The following is an 18,885-nucleotide window of genomic DNA, read 5'->3' as shown; positions in this document are numbered from 1 at the left end:
AACATCTGCATCACATTCACAACATCTGTATGACATGCACAACATCTGCATCACATTCACAACATCTGCATCACCTGCACAACATCTGCATCACCTTGACAACATCTGTGTCACATTTACAACATCTGCATCACCTTAACAACATCTGCATCACATGTACAACATCTGCAACACATTCACAACCTCTGCATCACCTTAACAACCTCTGCATCACCTTAACAACATCTGTATCACATGCACAACATCCGATGAACATTTTTGAGGCCAAAATAAAAAAAACATACACTTTGAAACATTTGCTACAAAAATCGTCATTGAAATGTAAACTTTTGCTCAGCATTAAGCTGGAGGCTCAGACAAAACATTCACAAATCTAGCATCCAGGAGGACAACACCTGATGGCATCAAACACCCGTCTGCAGGTATCACTTATACTCAGAAAGATTTAAAATTTTATGTAATTAACCATGCAGTGCTTCAAAATTGAAATCTGTTGTGTGAAGGAGACCTGGACTCGTCTGCTCACATTAAAACAAATAAACACAACCAACAGAGAAGACCAACCCGAGCTCAGATCAGGTGTTTCAGTCATTCTCACATACATGGACGCTTACTGAGACATTCTCTTTTTCCAAGAGAACAAAATCATATAAAAAACATTGCAAAAAAAAACATTGCACTTGTGTCACGCCACCAGCTGAGCACATGACAGAAACAGTGATACACAAATGAAACTGCTCAGGATTATCCCAAGCAGGCAGCAAAGGAAGCAGCAGCTCCTCCACACAGCTTTCATGGATTCAACAATCAGGGCGTGTGCAGAAACATTAATATATGAACCATTAAAGATGACTACAAATTGAAATAGAAACAATGAGTGAAGGTTCATTGTCAGATGTGAGATCTTTTCAAAGCAAAGTGGTATGAACAGAAGAAGTTAAAGTCTCTGTGAGGCTGCAGCAGAGGAAGCTCTGTGATGCTTCAAAGCTTGATCCAAAGACAACATGGACTAGAAGATCTTAAAATAGTGAAACAGAAATTAGACTGCTCAGTTTTATCAAAATCAGGCAGGTAAGGAAGCACATCAGTCCTCTACAGAGCTTTGATTTGTGCAACAATGAGGGTGTGTGCAGAAACTCTGGTGATGTGCATCATTCCTGATTAAAGATCAGGTCAAATTAAGAAATAGAAAGCAGTCAGAGGAGGTTTATTATGACATCTGGGCTGTTGTTTTTTTTAAAGTGAGATTGACTCATGTCTGCACACAAAATAAGTTGTAGTGTGTGTCAGGCTGCAGCACCAGCTGTGGGTGCTGACTCTCAGTCATGCACCCACCGGTGTAACCTACTTACACTCCGCGTCATTATCATAGCCTGATCCTCCAGAAACACGACGGATATGAGCTCTCTTCATCATCTTATCCCTCTTTCAACCTGCACCCCCCTCCTCGCTTAAAACTCAGACACTTTCCCCTCTCTGTGGTCTGTTATGAAGCCTTCTGCGGCAAAAGACACTCACCTCTAGCAGCAGACATGCCCGGTAGGTAGAGCCTCTCTTTCCTTTCTTTGCAGAGATCCCCGGCAGGAGAAGGTCCGCTGCAGCTCTGGCACAGAGGAAAAGGACCGGTCGGCAGCCTGATATTTTGTGAACCTGAAGTTTGCAGTTTGTCATTTAGCGGATTAAACGCAGGAAAACATTCAGCCTGCGATTAGGTAGAGCCGAGCAGACTGATCGCGATGGAGAGAGCACTTTCAGCGACAGGGCGTGTCCTGCACAGACAGCATCCTCCTGATTTAACAACTTTATGTTCAACTGAATGTCACTGAATTATGGAGATATCAAAAATAAATCCTTCGTGGAATCCCCTCTCTGTGGAGCTGCTGTCGGCTCACCCCCACGTTAAACCGGGATAACCCACTTTGTGTCTGGGATGACTCTGCTGTTCTGCACGCGCTGGTTGAGCTAAATCATAAAGTTGACCGACACTCAGGAGCAATGGTTGCTGTTTTTCATCTGTTTTTATCCATTAATCCTGCTACTTTAAAAGTATAAGACTCAATAATCTCTTTATGGCGTGGATTAAGCTTGATCCTATAACAGAGACACTTTGATAAAGGATAATATCAGAGAATAAAAACACATCTTTGATTGAATTATGACAGTAATCGATCGATTCGGACCACTGTCCCATAGAGCACATATTGCTTATTGATCTGATTCTAATACTCGGTTTTATTTTTCAAGAGAACTTAATGATTGCTGCTCCCAAACTGAAAGAATATCGACCACCCACCCCTCTCTGCATGTCGCTGTGGGTTGCTGCCTGTCTTCATTGGTATGCATTGATCGTTTTCAGTAATTATAATGATGCATTCACGTGCTCCTCGGAGGCTCCAACTTCCTGATTTCATTGTTAAGAGCTAATAAACAAACCTTATACTTCAATTCTCATTTTGAAGAAAAACAAAAATATATATTAAATGCTGGAGCAAAGTTTAAGATCACGTCAACATGAAGGGGGAAACTTATTACTTACTTAGAGCCCTTATTACTCGTCCAATCAGAAACAGCAGATGACACTCATACTGCACATGCTCAGTTAGATCTTTAACCCAACATGAAGACAGAAAAAAATGCTTTTACTGGCTTTAACACTGTTTTTGTTCCATTAGCTGTAATATCTGTCGGACTGTCCTTAGCCTTTGTTAGGGCTGTGCATCCTCACCGGTCTCACGATTATGATTATGATTGTCCTGTCAACGATTTGATACGATATCGCGATGCACATTTCTACTTTTTCATCATTTAACGGAAGGATGAGGGCCATTTACACATTAATATAGCAGAAATCAGGTAAATATCTCTCTGAGTCATGACTGTTTACAATGAGTGAGAAGCTCGAGTCCTGCTGGCTGTGTTGTTGTTAGAGTCGTGTTTACATGGACGGGACGGCCGGCTCCTCCCCTTGTGTATAAAAGCTGTTTTAGTCAAGAAGAACATACTCACTGCTTGATGAAATGTCATGTAACCGTATTTAGATCACGGTCATTGTGTGTCAATTTACATGCAACGTGAACTGTGAAGCTATGAGCTAACTAAGAGTGCTAACATTAGCATGCTAACACAACAATGCAGGCGATAGGCCAGGGGTGTCCAAAGTGCGGACCGAGGGCCATTTGCGGGGATTTTTTGCGGCCCGTGACTTCAAATGAAGAATCAGAAGATTTTGGCCCGAGGCCTCGATTAAGATTGAAACATTATCTTATTTTTCCTTTTCATGTTAACAAGGGCTGAACAATATTCCTAAAATAGAAAATGTTCAGTAACATGTATGTTGTTGTTTTTAAATCTACAGCTTTTACTATTTTCCACATTTTTTTTGTAAACTATGAAAAATAACTTATGCGAAGTTTTTGCAATCAAGCGGACTGTTGTTTAACCATTTAATGACCTGAGCTAAATGCAGAAAGCTTTTCCAAAAAAATGAACCACAGGTTTGATTCTGAGAAAGAAACAAATAAAGTAGAACGAAGAAATCTAAATATTTGATTTCCTTTTATTAAAGGGTTTCTTTAGTGAGCCTTTTGATTCTGATCTACAAAGCCTGACTATTTTTTCAACTATATTTTAAAAAACAAAACCTGTGGCCCGCGAGCGATTCTAACACGACAATTTTGGCCCGCAAGAAAAAAACTTTGGACACCACTGACATAGGCAATTGCAGCCTGAGCCAATTTTATCCGTCGCTTCGGCAACTTCATGTCTGACTACTTTGTGTGAACATTAGGAGGATGTCGAGGACAGCGGAGGCTTCAGTATGGAGGAGGTGTGGCCAAACAGAAGTTTTGATTTCATGCTGGTGCTCAAAGGCGACATCTGCCGCTTGCATTAATCCCAGTAAATAACCAACTTTCTCTTATCCGATAACACGTGAAAGCCCCTTGAGCCCGTCTGAAGTGTTCTTGCGCCCCCTGGTGGAGGAGAGCAGCAGAAGCAGCGTCTGGCGAAGGAAGTGCCACCGTGTCCACAGAGAGGACTGGTTACCTGAACCTGAGCTTGCTCACGTCTTGTTTACAGGCCTGTGAGGTCGTGCTCGGGTTTTATTGCTCACTCTTTTTCTTTCGCTTCAAGGGTCAGTTTATGAAACCTCCAATCTGGATCGCGGCGGCACCAACAGGAAGAAGAAGATAGAGGAATTCTCTCGCTCTTCTCGGGAGAAAATCGTCCAGTCCAAGAACAAAATGTTCTCCAAATTCACGTCCATCCTGCAGCATGCTGTGGAAGCGGTGAGTTTTCAAACGTGGTCGTTTTCTCTTTCCCTCTTTGTGTGTGTTTAGTCTACCAGAGGCCGCAGGTCGTCCTCACGTCACAAACATCACGTCAGCATTAGCAATACAGTGCTAACTAGCGAGCGAGCTAGTTAGCATTGTGTGTTCGTTTTGTCAAATTGTTTGTTTGTTGTTGGTGTGAGTGTACTTTTGCGTTTGTGTTTGTTTTGTTTTATAGAACCAAGTAGAGAAGCGAAAATGACCTCACTGTTATTTTCTGTCCGAGCCGCTTTAACAGGTAGCTTGGTCAGGTGAGCTAGTTAGCCGCTAATGCTAGAAGAAGCTAAGCTAATGTCGTAGCGTTTAGCTAGCTCTCGTTCTACTAACAGCAGTGTTATCGGGGGGAGTTTGTGTCGAAATGATTGCATAGCCTCATTTGCCTCATTTGCCTCATTCAATGTTAAAGACACAGTCAGCGGGATGTTTAGATAGCTTAGCTTTAGCAGACGCGTTAAACAGCTAGTAAGTAGGTGTACCTGACACCTGCCCTCGAGCTGTTTCTTAAAGAGTCTTAAACATCAGCAAGTGACTAAAGGGGCAAATTTAGTCCTTAGAGAAATGTCTAAACTCCCTTTTTATTTTTTACAATACAGAAATACTGACAAACATTAAAAACAACAACAACAACAAACGTCAAGCTGCCTCCTTGAGAAAAGAAAAGGGTCTTGTGTCCATGTCAGTTTAAAAGGTGATTGTTATGTCCCTGAATGTGTTGATGATCAGGGGTAGAAGGAGGGTCAAAGCCAGGACTCAAAAGCATCAACATACTGATGAAGATAACACAGCACATTACAGAGCATGTCAATACAATCACTTCCCAGTTTGACACCTCAATAAAAGATCCCCAAATCTTAAGAAACTTGTGTGTGACAGTGTGTAACTTCTTCAAGACATGGACAAGAAACCGTGTCGTTAAACAATTTTTAAAACAAGGAGAGGAGGCTGATTTCCACTCACACAGGAGACACCAAACAAAAGGAAGAGTCAAACATGGTCAGATAAACCCAATGTTTCAGAAAGGCTGTCGGGAATCAGCCGTCTGTTTATATACAAGTCATTGAACATTCAGAAGATGTTGTCCCCAAAGGTTTTGAGCTCAGGACACGACCAGATCAGGTCACCTAGGGTCCTATCATCCGACTCCCACTTCTCCCGGGCAGCAGAGACAGAGGGGAACGACTCTGATTGATTTGGTTTTGGAGGAGTGCAGTCGATGAACAACTTTAAACTGAATGAGTGAAAGTCTAGCATTGATAGAACTTCTCCCGGCTGATCCTTTCACCTGCAGCTTGTCTGAGATCTCGACCCCCTTGTCTTTAATCTGTTCGTCTTTTATGTGGAGAGACGAGGCTGCCATAGCTAAGAGCTTATATCAGCTGTTTGACCTGTTATTCTGCGATACAGGTTGTCTATGTTTATAAAACTTGAAGAGTATAACGTTTTCTTAACTTTTGAACATTTTAACCTCTGACTCTTGAAGAATCAGTTTAAATGTATTTATTGATACATTTTCATTTTCCTCCTCCAGCTTGCTCCATCGCTGCCCCTGCAGGAAGACTTTGTCTACCACTGGAAGGCCATAACGCATTACTACATCGAGACTTCTGGTAAGACATATCTTTAAGAATGAGCAAACGCTTCATATGGTCATGACATCTGCAGACGTGGATTGATTGCTCCGCAGGTTGCCTTCACATCAGTATACATTTGAGAATAATGGCAGGAAAATATTTATCAACACGGCCTCTTATTCCACACATATTTCTATTATCAGTATTTTAACAAATGAACCGACCACATCCAGAGTTAGACTAAGCAGGTGGCAAGATTTTAAGGTCTAAGGAGCACGAGATGACATGTTTTTCTGTCAGTTGATGAACTAATGAATCAGCTGCTCGTGTCAACAAAATCACACTTCTGAGCACAAACTTTGGGGGCAGCAGTAGCTCAGTCTGTAGGGACTTGGGTTGGGACCCAAGGATCCTGTTTGTGAAAAATGTCTCAATACCAGAGAGTAAAATCTAATTTCCCCTCGGAGGATTAATAAAGTCTTTCTCCTGCTTCTGCTTCTAAATGTACGATAAACAATCCAGGTAGTGGTGGAGGGGATCGGTTATGAAGAACAACCGGCTGAAGAAGCATAAATGTGAAGTATGTTTGGAATGTCATGCTGCTAGAGTTTGCTGTGTGGATTTAGAAAAACTCAGATTATGGGAGGGGTTTTCCTCGTGTTGGCCTGTGGGGATCTGAGCAGGTACGACCTGTACATACTGTGTCTGTATCGGGTTGGATCTGTGATCTAGATTTTCCCACTCAGGACATATTTTTACACCTTCTGCTCAAACTACTGGTGCAGCTTCTCTTCTGCAGTTCTTCTCCCAGTTAGCCCAGTTTAACAAAACATTCCCTGAACAGCTGATGGGATTATCTGTTTCCTGTATTGTTATGCATGCAGCTGAGATTGTCGTCATGGTTACTTAATCAGTGGTTTTGCAGACTTGTGAGGTTAATGTATTAAGCATGTTCAGAGAGTGTTTCAAGACGTTTATGTTGCGTGTGTGTGGAGCTCTTGCTGTGTCTCTGACTGGGTCACCAACATTATGCGGTTGTGGAATCAACATGAATGCACAAAGACGTGATCACCACGCAGCTTCGTTACGGCGCCACTGTGCAAAAATTACACTCTTGCACATGCTGGTGTTTCATTGATATAGCAAAGAAAAGTCAGGATATTTACTGTGGAGGCCCGCGCAGGTTTGGTCTGTGTGTGGGGAACATCGAGTCATTTGATTGAACAAGAACAAACTTGTTGAAATCTCAGTATTTCTGCAACAATTATTCTCTTCTTGATTCCAGCCCGATGAGCTTGAGGTACCATCCTGTCTCCAGGGTCACTTTGACGATTTTACTGTTCTGCAATTCACAAAACAAATAATGAGGAGTGATTCACCTTGCTGACAGCAATGTTCTTAAAGCCGCTGGACTAATGTGAATATCGTGCATTATTAATGCGTCTCTGACAGCTGAGCCTTGGTGTGTAAGCAGAAAAGCCTCATGAAGGGGAAGTGGGGACATAAAACGCAGAGAGTTTTTCTATAGTGCAAACCTCAAACTTCACAAAGTCACCCTCTTTCTTAATGTTCCTCTATTTTATTTTATTTTATTTATTTAACCAGCTAAATAACCCATTGAGATTAGGATCTCTTTCACAAGGCTGACCTGGCCAAGAGGGCAGCAGCACACGTCATAAAAAGCATTACATGATAAAGAGACAGTTTACAAACAATAAGTTAAGAGAGAACATCAAATTACAATGTGCAAATTGATTTACAGATAAAGTGCAGAATCTTGATCACAGATTACAATTCAGAAACACAGGCACTGTCCAATTGTCTCACATTTTTTTATCTTTTAAGATCGAGCAAAAGGCTTCAAGTGAAATGAGATCCGCCATCTTCTAATGTGTCTGTGTTTCCTCCTGTTAGATGACAAAGCTCCAGTTACAGACACAAACATCCCGTCCCACCTGGAACAGATGCTGGACATCCTGACCCAGGAGGAAGCGGAGCGGGAATCTGGAGAGACCGGACCCTGCATGGAGTACCTCCTTCACCACAAGATCCTGGAGACGCTCTACACACTGGGCAAGGCAGATGTAAGACAGTCTGTGATTCAGCAGCTACATGTCGTCTACCTCCATGGAAATATGAATGAATGATAGGACAGGGTTGAGAAAAAGTTCAGCAATCAATCATCAGCAGGACGAGAACAGATTCAAAGCTATCAGATGATCGCAAGGTTGCACAATGAATCACCACCTGGATAAGTCATTTTTAACACCTTCTGTTTGTATTTTTCTCATCAGTGTCCTCCAGGGATGAAGCAGCAGGTGCTAACCTTTTACACAAAGCTGCTCGCACACATTCGTCAGCCTCTCCTGCCCCACATCAACGTCCACAGACCTGTACAGGTGAGAACTGAAGCATTCAGTGTGTCTCTCATGGTCTTTCTACAGATGCAGACGTTGGAGCTTATTCTGACCCTTTTCTTCTCTGTGGCTGTCACATTCAGAAACTGATCCGTCTGTGCGGGGAGGTGCTGGCTGCGCCGACAGAAAACGAAGAGATTCAGTTTCTTTGTATCGTCTGTGCCAAACTGAAGCAGGACCCGTACCTCGTCAACTTCTTTCTTGAGGTGAGCTTGAATGAAATCAGGGAGTAAAAGAGGTTAAAGCAGCACGTTCAGAAATATCCATCTATAAATAAATATGACACACAAAGTAAGAGACCTATTCTAAGCACACCATTCAGAGTCTTTCTTTCCTGTGATGTTGCAGAACAAGTCAAAGCGACCGGAGACTAAGAGTCCTGGACGAACGGAGGTGTTGAAGGAGAACGTGTTGGCTCCAGACACCGGTCAGTCTCGGTCAGAGGAGCAGGCTGAGGAGCCGCAGGCTGCAGCTGCTGCCTCCACCTCCAGTCCAATCACCAACAATAACAACAACAACAACTACAACCTCGTCTCCTCCCTGCTCAACCTCACTAAGAGCCCTGTAAGCTATCCCAGAGTAAGGTTGGTTTACTGTGAGTGATGTTGTGTTAGTTACATGTTAATCTGTTTCTCACCCGGCTCAGGACGGGAGGATCGTGGTGAAGGCGTGCGAGGGCCTGATGCTGCTGGTCAGTTTACCGGAGCCTGCAGCCGCCAAGTGTTTGATTGAAAACACGGAGCTGTGTGACCTTCTGACCGACAGGCTGGTCTCCTTCTATAAAGCGCTGCCTCAGTCCATGGACCCGCTGGACATCGAGACCGTGGAGTCGGTTAACTGGGGGTAAATGTGTGATTCAACTAGACTTCATAGCCCTTAAAAAGCCTCCCGTGAGATGTGCTTCTGTGAGCGAATAAACTTGATAAGCTCCATCAGATCTTTAATATCTCTCTCACCTTTTCTTCCTTCAGTCTGGATGTGTACAACCTGAAGGAGGACGCTGCCATCTTCACGGGGAAGCGAGCTCTTATCTCCTTCCTGTCGTGGCTGGATTACTGCGACCAGCTGATCAAAGAGGCTCAGAAGGTCTCTCATGCTGACTCACTGCGTTGTCATGAATCATACTGTAGTCTGATTTTAACATAACAAAAGAACTACTCTCCAAACAAGTTGTTTTTGCATCTGAAAGCCACAGAAGGCTGAAGGACTCTTTTGTTTTTCTTCTCTGTCTTTAGTCAGCAGCTGCTGTGATGGCGAAGGCAGTGAGAGAGAGATTCTTTGTGTCTGTTATGGAGCCACAGCTAATGCAGACGTAAGTCCTGAATCATCAATCCATCAATCATCCTTTTATGGAGATGTTAGTCTTTTCTTGGGCCGTTAAATGTCAGGGATGGCTTTGTATGGCTGTCTAAAGTGTCGATACTGAATCATTTATCAGTACCTACTGTTAGAGGTCCAATCAGTAAGATGTGTAGTGAGTGAAGTGCTAATGCAGTACCCATTTTAAACACTAGGTGTCAGAGTTACATACTGCTCCTTTCGATGAGAGAACCTTGGTTAGTTTTTTTTATTTGACAGCATCAAAAAGTACTAAATCTGTTTCAGTTAAAAAGATCCACAAACAGATTTAAAAACCAGAGAGAGAGAGGGCGAAAGCAACGATGATGCAGCGACTTTGAGATGAAGTTAAACTAGAGAGAGACGGTGTTGTGATCAAAGCGAACATAAATCAAGGTTTGTTTTTAGACTGTTTCACTGCATACAAGCTCTCAAACAACAGACTGCTATCATCCACAGTTAGACAAACAAATGATTTCAAGGCATCTTTAGTCATTAAGATGCACATGTTAGCTTAGCATCAGACAGGGGACAGAGAGTCTTTAAGTCCAAACCTGCAGACTGGGGTCCACATCACAGCCCAATGTGCCCGGTCTTAATAACAAGAACATTTTGTCTTTTGCATGCCTAGTACTTCTTTTATGTGCTGTGGTATCAAAGAGGTTTTGAGAACAGGGTCTGAATCGAGAGGTATCGTGACCACCCTCCTGCTCAGCAACACGTGTTCTGTTTTCGGGCGCACACAGGTCTGAGGTGGGCATCCTGACCTCCACAGCGCTGCTGAACCGGATCATCCGACAGGTGACGTCGGAGGCTCTGCTGCAGGAGATGGTTTACTTCCTGCTGGGTGAGGAGAGAGAGGCGGAGACGGCAGCTACCATCGCTCAGAATCCTCTCAGACACAGACTCATCGAGCACTGTGACCACCTGTCAGACGAGGTTATTATCACATCAGTGTTATTATTCAAGATCCTCCAAATCAGTGAGCATTTACAATCCTGTCTGTCTGCTGATCAGTCTTTCATTCTTTACATAAATGTGCCCCAAAAACTGGAAATCATTCATCAGTTAATTCTTCTTTCTTCTGTCCGTCCGCCCTTCAGGGATTCTTCAGTGAATCACATAATTTACCATAAGCACATGAATGTTAATAAGTATGTGTCAGAGCGCATTGTCATCACATAAAAAAGAGATGAATCATTCGCTTGAAGTTTGAAAAAGTCCCTCTGCGTGTTCCTCTGCGTTCATCTCTCCCTCCTCCCGTGTCCTCAGATCAGCATCATGACTCTGCGGCTGTTCGAGCAGCTCATCCAGAAGCCCAACCAGCACATCCTCCACAGCCTGGTGCTGCGCGGCCTCGGGGAGAGGAACTACCTGGAGAACAAACCACAGGAGGAGCGGGAGCCCCTGGAGAACGGGCAGCCCCATGATGCCGTGTAAGGACCCTGCTGTTGACCTAAGAGCCGCCTGGAAAATCACCTGCACTAAAAAAAACACACACAGCAGATTGAATAAAGTGAAGGCTGTGTTCATCAGATGTTCAACAAATTCATCTTAAACTGATCTTTGTTGTGTTTTAGTCGTGGGGTTCTTTATAAACCACGCTCAGTCACTGAGGGCTTTAAAGAGCAGCTCGTTGATCGATGTTTATTTGAATTCTCTGCTTTGATCAAAGCGAAAACAAACTGCTCTGGTTCTTAAAAATAAATGAACCCTCATGTTTTGTGTGCAGCATGCTTAACACTCCTTATGGCGTGCTGCTCCAACACGTTTGTTGTCCTTATTTGGTCCCCGACTGCAGCCATGTTAGACTTTGTTTACAAGATATGACATGATTATGATGATGTTTGTTAGGAGCTCACAAAGTGGGATTATTAGCTGCTGTTTAACATGTTTAATAAGAGCTCGTCTCTAACAATATATTCACACACTGCCTACATTATAAACAGAACAGAGAGAGGCTGAGCGACCTCACAAGTCCCATTAAGAAACATATTCTACCTTTAATCTTCACACGAGAAGATGAAACACATGCAGAGACACAAAGAGGTTGAAACCAGAAGTCTGAGGTCATCAGGGTGGGAGAGGAACTAGTTGCACTCATTGGAGGCGGATCAGAAATGAAGGATTTGACGTTGTGTCCTCTCTGCAGAGACCTCGAGGAGGATCCTCTGTTCGGTGACGACGTCTCTCCTGACAGCAGGCTGTCCGGTTCTGATTGGCTCAGCTCGTCTCCACCTCAGAGTCCCGATCACTCAAAGTCTGACGGGAAGACGGAGGTGCACAAGATCGTCAACAGGTACGCAGTCTGCACTACACACGATCCTCTTACTGCATCCTGAACGTACTCAGCTGTTTAATCTGTAACAGACTAAGAATCTATTTAAATTTTAACATGTCACACCCTGCTCGTTAGAATGAGAAAGGTAATGTTTAAATTCTCCGTCTCCAGTTTTCTGTGTTTGGTTCCCGATGAGGCGAAGTCTTCATATCAGGTTGAAGGGACGGGCTACGACACCTACCTCAGAGACAGACAGGTAAGAATCATTTATAGGGCTGTACGAGGATTCAAACATCTCTAAATAAATTAGTTGGGCTTTTATTTTGAATTTTTGTTCTTTCTTAAGCTGAGAGTACTTTACTTGCTGCATGCTTTTATTTTGGAATAAAGTAAGGCCCTTACTGTAGATGGAAGGTGAGGACATGAACTTAAACACAGAAACAGGAAGTTGTTAAGGATCACGCCCCCTGTGAACAGATTCTATTTTTTATGTAGAATCTGTAAATACAGATTACCTACCGCCTGTCTGGACAGCACACGATGTGAGCGAGTGTCAACAACAAAATCAGCTTGATTCTATTGTTTCCTATTTTAGTGTCCTAACTGCCGGCGAGCAAAGGAGCACAACGCGGTGCACTGTTTTAACCCCGATGTCCGGTTTCTATTTTTCTCTGTGTTGCTCTTAGACGGATGAGTAACGTCAGAGGAGGGGACTGTACAAGACTCTGACACTCTCCCTCCTCCCTCAGCAGAGCTCGTTAGCTTGTTGTACAAAGTGGAGCTAACGGAGCATTAATAATATCCACATAATGATTGACATGTTGACCTTTGACCTGTCAACACCTGAGAAAAACTTTATTCAGCTCACAGCGGGCCGTTTATTGATGAGCCTCTGAGTGTTTGAGTCACCAGCTCGTCAATACAAAGCACCACACTTCAGTTTGTCCACCTTCAAAATAAAAGCACCACACTTCAGTTTGTCCACCTTCAAAATAAAAGCACCACAAGTTATAATGTTTATAAGAGGAAACTGAAACTCACAGAGCAGAGAAGTGAAGTGAATATTTAACGGTGCAGTGTGGTCAGCCAACATTTGCGTGCTGTTAGGAGATGATGTCAGGATGAGTCTCGGGTCGTGTTGCCTCTCTGCTTTCTTTCACTCCTCCGTGAATCAGATTTTCATTGAAAACACGTTTCTCCCCTCAGTTCAGGGATTACTGCGGTGTCTGTCAGCGGTGGGACTGGAGGGGGAATCCCAAGCCGTTCGAGAAGTGTAACCTGGACATCCCGTTCTTCGAGGGACACTTCCTCAAGGTCCTCTTCGACAGGATGGGTCGCATCCTCGATCAGGTCAGTGTCATAAAAACAGCGTTTTTTGTGTTTGATTCTGCACTTTATATAAATCTAAACTCTCCAGAGACATTAAGCAGCTTTATATGCAAATGAGCACTGAAGTGGAGTTAAGGTCAGACTTAACGAGGTTCTTCAGAAGCAGCAGGTAAACTTTCAGCTGATGCTCACAGAGTTCCTCCCACGCAGACTCAAGTTCAGCGCCTGCATACAAACAGCGCTTGCTGAAGGTCCACGAGGGGCACGATGAGATTAAAGAGATTGAAGGAGAGACGATGCAAACGCAAACGAGCTGCTGATTAACGAGGCCTTCTTATCTTTAAAAATAGGAATAATAAACCGAGCCGAGAAGTCGTTCAACAAATGAGTGGGGGGGGTTATATTTATATATATTAATTCTACTTGTTATCGAACTTACTTGAGTTCCACGTTTCATATCTTGCAACTACAAATCAAGTGCAGCAGTCCTCATCCTTGCATACACTACAGAGCAACTGAGAGTGAAGGTCTCTGTGGGCGGAGGGAGGCTGGGAGACAAGTGAGGTGGAGGGAGGATGGAGGGAGGTGGGAGGGGGGAGATGCTACCTGGCCCCCGGCTGCAGGTCTCTGTTCTCCATCATGTAGTTTCATGGTCTTTTCTGTCTGCAGCCCTACGATGTGAACCTGCAGGTGACGGCCGTGCTGTCCAAGCTGTCTCTGTTACCACACCCACACCTGCACGAGTACCTGCTGGACCCCTACATCAACCTGGCCCCCGGCTGCAGGTCTCTGTTCTCCGTCATCGTCAGGGTAAGACTCCAGATTATACACACAGGTTATCGTCTCCTTCACAGAGAGAAGATACAGCTGATCCCAGAGCAGCAACCACTGATGTGTGTGTGTGTAAGCAGTTTTTTAGGGTGTAGCCAGTGTGAAGTTTCTAGCAGATATCAGGTCCTTAAAAAGTCCTAAATTAGATTTTCTTAAAATATCTTAATAGTCTTATTTGTACTGTATTAGAGGTCTTAAATGTTTCATGGCACATTGAGATGTCTGAGTATTTTCTCAAATCTACTCTCTCTAGTTTGTGATTTAGGATTTTTTAATAGTGAGCACAGGCTAACGACGATTATGAGGCAACCTGCAAGATATGTAAAATACATTTTTAAACCTGGGACGATGTGAATCAAAGCCGTCGAGTCCCACATGAGATCTGGTGAAAATGTTGTGTTCATTTTTCTTTGTGTGGGTCTTAAAAAGTCTTAAATTAGAGGATAAAGAGTGGGCAGCATCCCTGAGATCAACATGAAGGAGCGCAGACTGCAGTCAGAAAAGAAAGATGCTTACTTGTTAGACATGCATGGATCAAAAACTTCTAGAAACTTGACCTGTTTCTCATAATTAACGGGACCCTCCCACACATCGTCGGTGTGTAAAAGGCGACGTGCAGTCTGCTGGAGGAAGCACGGTGTCTCCGTGGTCGTTTTATGTGTTTATGGAAATCAAAGCTACCGTAACACCCGGTGTATAGGATGCTTTTTAATACCTATTTTTCATATAAACTTTGGCCGCTTCCTTTAAAACGGTGCGACCAATATACAGACAAACACGCCATCATTACCACGAGTAGAGCCGCCACCATCACACACTGCACGCCACCTGAAAGGTTTGAAACGTACCCTCCATGTTTTGCACGCTGTGCTGGGAAACTTAGTGTTACTGATGAGGCTGCAGCACCACTTCTACCATCTTTTCTCCTTCATGAGGTCATGGTGCATTTAAAGCAAGCGGTGGTTTACTGGTCAGTAAGTAAAGCTTGGTGAGCGCTGGCCTGATGGAAAGACTCCTCATTCAACGAGCGACCAGCGGAGGTGGGCAGAGACTCGCGGGCTGTAGCTAGGAGAGCAAACGGCAAAAAAAAAGAGCGACACCACTGCACACATACTGCACGTTGGTGACTTTGCTGAGCGCAGAGCAAATCAGTAAACCTTTTCCTCTAAGGGAGACCCCTTAAATCAGAATGTTATAGACCTGTGCGGTTTATATTCTGGATCTGACAGTCTGTCTTCAATCAGTGCAGTCATACATTCTGAGTGCTGCAGCTGCACTAGTAAGCAGTGTGTCTTTGTGTTACTCATCACTTTGTGTTCTTTTGTGTGTTTCAGGTCGTTGGAGATCTCATGTTGAGGATTCAGCGAATCCCGGACTTCACTCCCAAATTGCTGCTGGTGAGGAAGAGATTACTGGGCCTGGAGCCGGAGGGCATCACGTACGTACTGTGATCCTATATACGCGTGTGTGTGTGTGTGTGTGTGTGTGTGTGTGTGTGTGTGTGTGTGTGTGTGTGTGTGTGTGTGTGTGTGTGTGTGTGTGTGTGTGTGTGTGTGTGTGTGTGTGTGTGTGTGTGTGTGTGTGTGTGTGTGTGTGTGTGTGTGTGTGTGTGTGTGTGTGTGTGTGTGTGTGTGTGTGTGTGTGTGTGTGTGTGTGTGTGTGTGTGTGTGTGTGTGTGTGTGTGTGTGTGTGTGTGTGTGTGTGTGTGTGTGTGTGTGTGTGTGTGTGTGTGTGTGTGTGTGTTCGGTGTGTCGGTGTGTCTGTGTGTGTTCAACTGATTTATTTTCAGTATATTTTTTAACGCTTCTCTCCCCCTCTCTGTCTGCTCCTCCTGTAGTATCGACCACATGACTCTCCTGGAGGGCGTTATCGTGCTCGAGGAGTTCTGCAAAGAGCTGGCAGCCATCGCCTTCGTCAAATACCACGCAGCAGCCTCGTCCTCGCCGTGACCCTCCTGCTGATCGTCCATCTGCCTCGCTCTGCAGACAGGTCGGGATGGGACTTCTTTGGGGTGCGGTGGAAACGGTGGCACAGGGTCGACAAAAAAAAACTTCACACCTAACTGCTCATCCCCGACTGATAGAGCCAACATGGATGGATTCATAGCGCCGCCTCCTTCGGCCTCCCGGGCTGCTCCATGAAAAGTCTCTGGTCTGTGTTTGACCGATCGGAGCGAAGACACTGCCCAGCCCGAGGAGGAGGAAGAAGAGGGGGAGGGGGAGCAGAGAGATGGTCACTGGACTCTTTTCAGCCGCTGACTTTTCTCTCCCTCACCTCCCTCGGCGTCCCTCCTCCTCGTCCGTCAAAAGACGATATCCTGTAAAGATTCTGTCGAGGACAAAACATGTTTGTGTATTTATTTTCTGTCCCGTCGTCGGCCATTTGTAAAAGTCATTGCCTTAGTGTGGATTCACACCTTTCAGTTACAGACTGTTTCCTGTCGAAACATTTTAATCTTGAGTCGTCTGTTTGAAGACAAGAGGCCCACTACCTTCTGACCTTTGACCTCCTCATACCCCTGTAGTTACATTCATGTTGAGGTGCAGTATTTACGATGCTGCGCTCAGATTTTATACACCGAGTCGTCGTTATTTATTTGCTTTCAGGTTGCCTTTTTAACTGACGTCATATTAAGAAGGACGTCGATCACTTTATTTGTTTCTCTTCAGTTCGTCTTTAATCACCCAAAGATTTCACCTGACATCACTTCCTATTCCTGAAAAAGGAAACGCTGTGACGTCGTTTCATCGATGCTTTCAGACTTTTTAACTCCACGCTCAGTGTTGCATTTCTCACACACACACCGGTGTTTATTTAATCAAAGCGATGTGTGTGTTTAATCGTTTTTATAACATTTATAATTCTGTTTATTTTATCGATGAGAGGAAGCCGAGGATCAAGTCGCTTCATGTGATGCGTTCAGGCGTCTTTCAAACGTATTTAAAGTCACACTGACGCCTTCGATTGTCACTTTATGAGAAGCTGGGTCGGGTTTTCAGACTCTACTTCACCAACTATCACAGTCCACAGCGAGCGAGAGGTCAAAAACCTCGCAGCACTCTAAGTACGAAGATCAACTTAATGAGAGCGACGCGTTTCAGCCTGTGGCGTTCACGAAGAAGACCCCGATGAAGGCCACATGCCGAAACACTTCAGACTAATCAAGTTAATAACTCACTTTATTCACATGTTGGACATTTCCCCCTGAACGCATCGTTTTAGAGGATCCTAATCAACGGGCGCCCTGTGGACTGCCATGCTGCTCATCCCGGGTCGTAGCTAGAGCGGGAACAGACCGCTTTTAAGATCAGAGTCATCCAGCGCTCGCCAGGATCGTTGAGGCCGACTTTAAAGCTCAAAGCATAGAAAACATCAGAGCGAACGTGTCCTTTCACTCATTATTATTTTGTTGCTCTTCTATATTTCGGATTTGCAATTTGTGGATCTCAAAAAGTTAACGTTAAAGAAAGACGATGGATCGTGAAAACCAGGAGAGGAATCAGTCTGTTTTTCTAGTTTGAAACAGTCCTTGAGGTTTAAACTCCTGCGGTGCTGACAGTCTGTTGAATGATTTGGTTCAGATTTGGAAGCAGCTTTTCTGAGCGTGGCGTCAGAGGAAAATGGCTGCTGTCTGAGTACTTTATTGACTTTTGACCCCTGAAACAGAAACACATCATCTTAGTTGTCGTCTGTTTGACCCCGTCATGTCTTCAGTTCTGAGATGATTCAATCTGAACATCAGAGATCGGCGTGTGCGGCCTGGACGCCACAGACGCTCAGAACGCTGTCACGACTTCCTCTAAGCTGGCGTGTGTTTACCTGCAGTATTACCTGTTACCCCCCCCCCGGCTGTGTGCTGGATGATGTAACGTTTGAATATGTTTAAATCACTTCAGTTTAACTTTATTTGAATGATTGGTGGCGTGTGTGTCGGGACGATGGCGTTCACGTGTGACTGACGCCGCGACTCGTCCGGCTCCATCAGCACCTCAGCTACATTATGCAACCGCCTGCATGCATTCACATTTGCACATTGTCTTTTTTCATTTTTGTTTATGATGTAAATGTACAAAAAAAAAGTTTTTTTTTGTTTTTTCCAAAATGTTTCATAAACCAAAAAAGACGAAAATTCTCGGATGTTCCAGAAGTTTCTATTTTTAGACCTCGTCTTCATCGCTGCGCTCTGACGCTCGCTCGTACACGTGTAGATAATGTGTGTACGATAGCGATAGAGATCTACTTCCTGCTGTACAGGCATGCATGAACGTGATTTTTCTTTGTTAAAGAGAAGAGAAAAAGGAGGATTTGTTTGTGTGGGGACGATTCAGAGAGTCTGAGAGGAGACTTGATGCCTTACTTGACACTGTGGATCTCTGACCACGCCTCGGATCCACGTGACGTGGCGTGTACATCTGATGGAGCCTCTCTTGTGTTACACTTTCTAAAAGACGCACACGACTCTGAGTCGTCACATATCTGATGCCAACTGATTTGTTTTTCCTGTCAGCTTCGACCAATCACTGTTCCCTGTGTGTGCGTCTCTTCATGTTCATTGCTGCTTTGAAACGGGACGTAAAGCATCCCGTCTCTTCTTTCACCGCCGCCTGTTTCCGTTTGTGATGGTGCATCATTTCACGTTAGGGTGCATGCTCGCTCCTCTGGCCTCTGAGGACATGTGATCTCATTTAGCCGTCTTCATTTCAGCTCCGTTTGTGTTTCATTACGGACAACATGGTTTTCCTTTAACTTCCTCCGTCCTGATTAAAAAAAAACAGAAAACAGTCTTCAGA

General features: G+C 44.3%; 2 protein-coding genes across 2 annotated transcripts in view; one reads left to right on the top strand and one right to left on the bottom strand.

The window, feature by feature from the left end:
* Window positions 1-2,180, bottom strand: part of ablim1a (actin binding LIM protein 1a) — a 56,219-nt gene extending 54,039 nt beyond the window's left edge. The window contains exon 1 of the transcript XR_010667025.1: window positions 1,519-2,180. The gene's annotated coding sequence lies outside the window, so the exon portion shown is untranslated. The remainder of the gene's footprint in view (window positions 1-1,518) is intronic.
* On the top strand, window positions 1,402-18,883 carry fhip2a (FHF complex subunit HOOK interacting protein 2). Its single transcript, XM_029278113.2, has 18 exons — window positions 1,402-1,539; window positions 4,132-4,286; window positions 5,857-5,935; window positions 7,814-7,983; window positions 8,194-8,298; window positions 8,400-8,522; window positions 8,665-8,880; window positions 8,963-9,159; window positions 9,288-9,402; window positions 9,552-9,628; window positions 10,401-10,593; window positions 10,927-11,090; window positions 11,807-11,953; window positions 12,107-12,191; window positions 13,142-13,285; window positions 13,934-14,074; window positions 15,430-15,533; window positions 15,933-18,883. Exons 1-18 carry the CDS (start codon window positions 1,533-1,535, stop codon window positions 16,042-16,044), a joined length of 2,334 nt encoding a protein of 777 aa, XP_029133946.2. The 5' UTR covers window positions 1,402-1,532; the 3' UTR covers window positions 16,045-18,883.
* The last annotated feature ends 2 nt before the right edge of the window (window positions 18,884-18,885 follow it).

This window comes from Labrus bergylta, chromosome 10 (assembly GCF_963930695.1).
Source record: "Labrus bergylta chromosome 10, fLabBer1.1, whole genome shotgun sequence".
In the NCBI taxonomy this organism is placed as follows: Eukaryota; Metazoa; Chordata; class Actinopteri; order Labriformes; family Labridae; genus Labrus; species Labrus bergylta.
This window is presented reverse-complemented; position numbering and strand designations above follow the sequence as displayed.